Source organism: Cebus imitator, unplaced genomic scaffold, assembly GCF_001604975.1.
Source record: "Cebus imitator isolate Cc_AM_T3 unplaced genomic scaffold, Cebus_imitator-1.0 Scaffold659, whole genome shotgun sequence".
Lineage (NCBI taxonomy): Eukaryota > Metazoa > Chordata > Mammalia > Primates > Cebidae > Cebus > Cebus imitator.
Window position 1 is genome coordinate 235,771 of NW_016107974.1, and position 5,640 is coordinate 241,410.

At 51.3% G+C, this 5,640-nt stretch overlaps 1 protein-coding gene across 5 annotated transcripts in view; it reads left to right on the top strand.

The window, feature by feature from the left end:
* The first annotated feature begins 404 nt into the window (after positions 1 to 404).
* MYB (MYB proto-oncogene, transcription factor) overlaps positions 405 to 5,640 on the top strand; it is a 39,816-nt gene continuing 34,580 nt past the window's right edge. For 2 of the 5 annotated variants that reach the window (XM_017518146.2, XM_017518148.2), the window contains exons 1-2: positions 405 to 628; positions 4,996 to 5,113. In XM_017518146.2, the coding sequence (XP_017373635.1) occupies positions 606 to 628; positions 4,996 to 5,113 (141 nt within the window). In that variant the 5' untranslated portion in view covers positions 405 to 605. Of the gene's footprint in view, positions 629 to 2,322; positions 2,434 to 3,483; positions 5,114 to 5,640 lie in introns of those variants that run through there. The other 3 variants (XM_017518147.1, XM_037734764.1, XM_037734765.1) reach the window with 3 other exon arrangements.

Consider the following 5,640-nt stretch of genomic DNA (forward strand, 5'->3'; position numbering starts at 1 on the left):
GCTCGCCGCCCTTGCGACAGTCAGTGGGAGCTGAAGGACCTCGGGTGCCGCTGCCCGGGCGCACGCGGAGCGGGGAGACCGACGTGCGGCGGCCGAGGAGGAGGGGAGGCGGCGGGACTAGGCGCAGGTCGGCGCCGTCGCGGCCCCCGGCCGCCCCTCCCAGGCCCCGGGCTCCCCGCCCGCGCGCCTCCTGGGCCTCGCGGCGCGCCAGGCGCAGCGCGGCGGCGCGAGAGCCGAATGGTAGCCGCGGCCCGGCGGGCCCGACAGCCCCGCTGGCGGCAGCCAGGGCGACCGCGGAGGCGGCGGGCAGGGCGCGTGCGCACTGCAGGGGCGCCAGATTTGGCGGGAGGGGGAGTGTCCAAAGCTCTTTGTTTGATGGCATCTCTGTTTACAGAGTTTACACTTTAATATCAACCTGTTTCCTCCTCCTCCTTCTCCTCCTCCTCCGTGACCTCCTCCTCCTCTTTCTCCTGAGAAACTTCGCCCCGGCCGTGCGGAGCGCAGCTGCGCAGCCGGGGAGGGACGCAGGCAGGCGGCGGGCAGCGGGAGGCGGCAGCCTGGTGCGGTCCCCGCGGCTCTCGGCGGAGCCCCGCGCCCGCCGCGCCATGGCCCGAAGACCCCGGCACAGGTAACGGGGAGCCGGGCGGGCGGCCGAGGGCGGGGGCGCGCGGGGCGCCAGGCTCCCGGGCGCAGGTGGGAATTTGTTCCGGGATCATCTGCGGGGCTGTCAGACCCTGCGAGGACCTGGAGCCCTTGCCTCGGCAGCAGAAGCCGCTCCAGAGACGGATGAATGGAATAGTCTTTACGGGAAACGTATCCGGACGTTGGGAAGCACGCCCTGCGGCTCATTTTGCAAGTTGCATGGGGATACATTTTTCTTTAGGGGGAAAAAGAAAGCAGCACGTTCCAGCCGGTGGCAGAGCGGTGCCCACCAGCCCCGGGGAGCCCACCAGGTGCCTGGTTTGATGCCGCGGGTGTCGGCGAGGGATCCGCAGCGTAATTGCTGGATGCATTGAGATATGTTTGGACTTGGAAGTGCAGAGCATATGGCAGATACAGGGAAAATGCTGGATTGTTTAGTTTAGTAGCTGCAGGTAGTTCATTTAAATTTCATTCATTCTTTATGAAGGTGAGGACCCGTGTCAGCTGACAGGCGGCTGAAAAGCAGGTTTTAGGGGTTAAAGAGGTCCCTACTTTTGCAAATTGTGTTAAGACCTGGTTTTGGAGGTTCGAATCATTACTCTCCGAAAGGCTTTTATTTCCACTGCAAACATTGCTCGCGCACCCACACGCGCCGGCATCGCACATGTCACTGCACTTAGGGAGGCTCGCCGGGAAGACATGGGTGCCATCCCCTCGCATTTTTGGCTGGACAGATGTGAAGAGGGAGAGGAGGAGGAGGAGAGAAATCCTTGTCCGAACTGTCAGTTGCTGGCTCCCCAGCCTCCACCGGCCTCCGGACTTCCCCGGCAGCACTCGCCGGGGCTCCCTCCGAGCTGCGGGTGCCGGGGCTAGCTCGGCTGCCGGCGCGGTCACCACTTGGCGCAACCGGACGGAGGCCGGCGGCACTCAAGGCAGCTGCCGCGCAACCGGGACGCGATCCCCTCGGGCTCTGCCCCCAGGCGAGAGGTACTCGCTCGGCGCGCACACGTGGAAGTGACTGAGTGCGCCGCACCTCCTTGCGCCCTCCTCCAGCCGCCTTAGGTCGCCCCCGCGGAAGCGCGGTGACCCGACGGACCCTCGCGAAGGGGCTCTGGGGAGAAGACTGTGGAGGCAAAGCAAATCCACTCGCCTTTCCTTAGGTTGTTTGGTTTTCTCCTACTGGTTTGTGGTTGAGCCTGCGGGAGCTAGTCCCCGCGCGGCGCTGGGAAGTTGCAAAGAGCGTAGGTGCAGACCCTGCAGCAGCACCCGCGGGCTGGGCTGGGCGGGGAGCAGCGCCCGGGCCTGGCTGGGTCTAGGGACCAGAGGGCAACTTGGGGGAGCCCTGGGGTCCATACGCCTCGCCCGGACCCTGGCCGGTCGGGGCAAGGTGCTGCCCCTCTAGGGTTCCACTTTTCGCCTTTAGGACTTCACAGGACAGCAACCGGGGTCACCTGTGTTTTTCTTTCTTTCTTCTCTCTCTCTCTCTCTCTCTGTGTGTGTGTGTGTGTGTGTGTGTGTGTGTGTGTGTGTGCGCGCCCTGGCAGCCGGAGGAGGGAGCCGGGCAGGGGTGCTGGGAGAAGGCGCGGCCAAGGCTACGCGCCCCAAGGTCTCGGCCGCCCCCGCGGGGCGGGGCCGCGCAGGTTCCCTGAGGCTCCAGGTAGCCCAGAGGGGAGTCGGCCGGGAGGGGCGGGAGCCTTGAACCTGCCTCAGGGGGAAGAGAAACCCGACTGCGGGCTCCGAGCCGTTTCTTGCAAGGACGAGCGTCAACTCGGCCGGGATTATATTAACCAGGTCAGCGAAATGAGTTTGAACCCCATCCGAATCACAGTAGCGGCCACAAGGCACTTCCTCCCGCTCCCCTCCCTCTTCCCAACCCCCAGCACCTCTTTTCTTTTTCGTTTCTTTGCACGGTTTGTTTCCTTGACAGAACGTAATATTCATAGTTGTACTCTTGTAACCACACCGGGTCTAGCAGGTGGGGAGTCGAGTGCATCAACCCTGAAATCAGCCTTTGAAAGTCCTCTCTGACTGTTGGGTCTGAGATCTTGTCAGTGCAGATAAAGGAAAAGTTATTTCAGGTTCCTTAGTAGAAATTAATCATGCTGCTAGGACGACTTAGAGCAAGGAAATCTCATGCAAAGCTCAAAGGCAGCCTGGGTGCCCAGCCTGGCGGGGAGACTCAGGAGCTGGTAGCGTGAGCAGCTCCGGACTCGCCCTGCTGCGTCCTGGCCCCTTCAGGACCTTTAGAAGTCACGCTCCACCTTGCCCCCAAGACCTTGGTTTTGCACGTCTCTGCCTCAGTGCCTAACTTTTAAGTGGCTCGGGAAGACATGGCATGGTCATGTACTAGCTTTGGAAAGTACCTTAGAAATAGGATCCAAGCAAGCCCTATGTAAAGGCGGGGAATTGAGGTCTTGAGACAGAGGAAGTGATTTGTCCAAGCCATACAGTTAGGTGGAGGCTAGACTAGAACCTTTGCCTCCAGAACCCTAGTCCTGTGTGATTCTCATGCGCTCTCCTGACATTGGCTGCCCCCTGCGGGCGGCTGAATATGTTGCTTGTTCCTGGGTTGTTAAACTGCTGCTCAGAGAGAGGTGCTCATGACTATGAAAAATGTCCTCAGTTCTGAAAATGTGACCTCTAGATCCAGCCAAACCTGAAAAGTTGATTCGACTTGAATCTATGACTGCAGTTTCAGATTCCTCTGGTTTTCTTGGTGTCTCTCACGTTTCACAAGGGACTGCATTTGGGGGCTTTCCAAGGAGTTCCCTATGAATCTTTCAAAAGATGCTGATTTACACCTCTGGGCTTATAGCTTTTTTTTTTTTTGTTTATCTTTTTTTTTTTTTTTTTTTTTTTTGTTCAGAAGTTGTTTAGTGCCTTCTGTTGACAGTGGAATCAGAACTAGGCTATTGTTTCAAAGCACAGACACTAAATGAAAGGGATTATTACAGATTATAAATATACATTTCCTGGCATTTTATTTGGTGGTGGTGGTGGTGGTATTTTAAATTTGGATTGCATCATGTCATCATGCAACCTGGACTATCAGATTGTTGCTTAAAATAATAGTTTTAAATTACGAGAACCCCCAATTCAGGATTTTTGATAAGCACTTTAGCTTGACTTGTAGGGGGCTGGTAATGTGTGTATGTGAGTTAGTTTGGGAAGACAAACCTGTCATGAATATAACTTTTTATTTTAAAGACAATGGATTACATTATGATATCGCTTTACATCGTTTTTTTATTGGTCTCAGTTTGATGGGTTTCTCAACATTGCAATGACAAATTTTAGTGAAGGTTCTAAGATAGTATTTTTCCTATTTTAAGTCTTACAAGAAAAACTATAAAACAAACTGTGTCTGTAAAATTATTGTCATCTAATCAGTATATGATTAGTAAACAGTAAGCACAGAGTTACTTCTTCAAAAGTCATCAAATTTCCTAGGTTTGGTTAGCTAAATAAGAGAAAAAGCTCTTTTGAAAATAATAATGGGTTCTTTTAAATCCATGGATTTCTTCTGGGGAAATCCCTTGGTTCTGAATTAGGTCACATTTTATAGTATTTCAAACACCGTTCTGTCAGAGACAGAAAAAGCAAGAGTAAGTAAGACTCTGACTAACAAGTGGCCTAATTATTCACTTAGTTACTCTAGAAACTAAGTATTGTAAACATGGGCACAAGTTGGATCAACCAGGCCCGGAGTTGTGAGCAATTTGGTATTAATTTTATTTACAAAACATTAAGTTTGATCACTCAATGTTCTTATCTTTTCTTAGGTTTTAAAATCCTTTCCTCTTAGATTCTCCTAATCCTCTAGACTTTATGGGACGACTATAATTATGTTTGGGGGTGTATTGCTTCTTGATTTTTTTTCTTCTTTTAATAAAACAAAAGCCCCGTTGGAATAACATAATTGAATTATTTATTATGTTTGAGAAATATTTAAACAATGTGACAAATGCCAAAGATTTTGAGTGTGTACTTAAAGAAAGGACATGGGTTCTTGTTCCTTTTCTTGTCCTTAACCTTAAGTTTTGAACTTCATTGGTTGGAAGGTGGCCAAATGTGTAACTTGTCCCTTGTCTAACAGTAACAGCAGGTTCAGACATGCAGTAGAATAGGAAGGTGCCACGTCCCTTGGCTGTATCTGTGGATACCCATAACAGCAGAACCAGTTTACAATACTAGAGCAGCAGAATGCAGCAAACAATCTTGTTGTGCAAGTTTGCAAAGTTTTATCTTTGTAAACTTTGAAAAGATTATTGAGTTTTTGTGGAAATTTTGTAATCCAGTAGTAGTCTAAATCCTCATGTTTCAGCCCACATCTGCCCATTCCTATTTCTGCAGCATATATAGCAGTGACGAAGATGATGAGGACTTTGAGATGTGTGACCATGACTATGATGGGCTGCTTCCCAAGTCTGGAAAGCGTCACTTGGGGAAAACAAGGTGGACTCGGGAAGAGGTAACTGATCATTTTATCAAAACAGGGAAAACAGATGGAGTGTATAATTTATAAAAAACAGAATTTCAACTAAACTACAGGTGCTCCAGCTCATTAGCAGGCTCTTTGATATCTTATCCTAGCCTGCATGTACAGCGTGCCCTACACCCCGCCCCCCATTATATTATCCATTTCCACACTATTTGCAGTTCTTTGAATGTCCTCTTCTTCTCATTTTAGACTTCATCTGTGTTTCCTTCTGCCTGTTGAGTTCTCATTCTTTTGTCCCACCTCTTCTTCCTGCTTTTACATTGCCTATGAAGGCATTACCTCTTCTGTGAAGCCACCCCTGGCTTCACTGGACAGGATTGGATGCATCCTCCTGTTATCCCATGCATGGGTGCATGTTCTGCTTTATTGTTGCTGGGACATAGATGCCTCCTCTAGCTGACTGCAAGTCTGTTGAGGGCAGGGCTCAACGTCTATTCATCTTTTTTTTTTTTTCTTTTTTCTTTTATACGTGTGTGTGTGTGTGTGTGTGTGTGTGT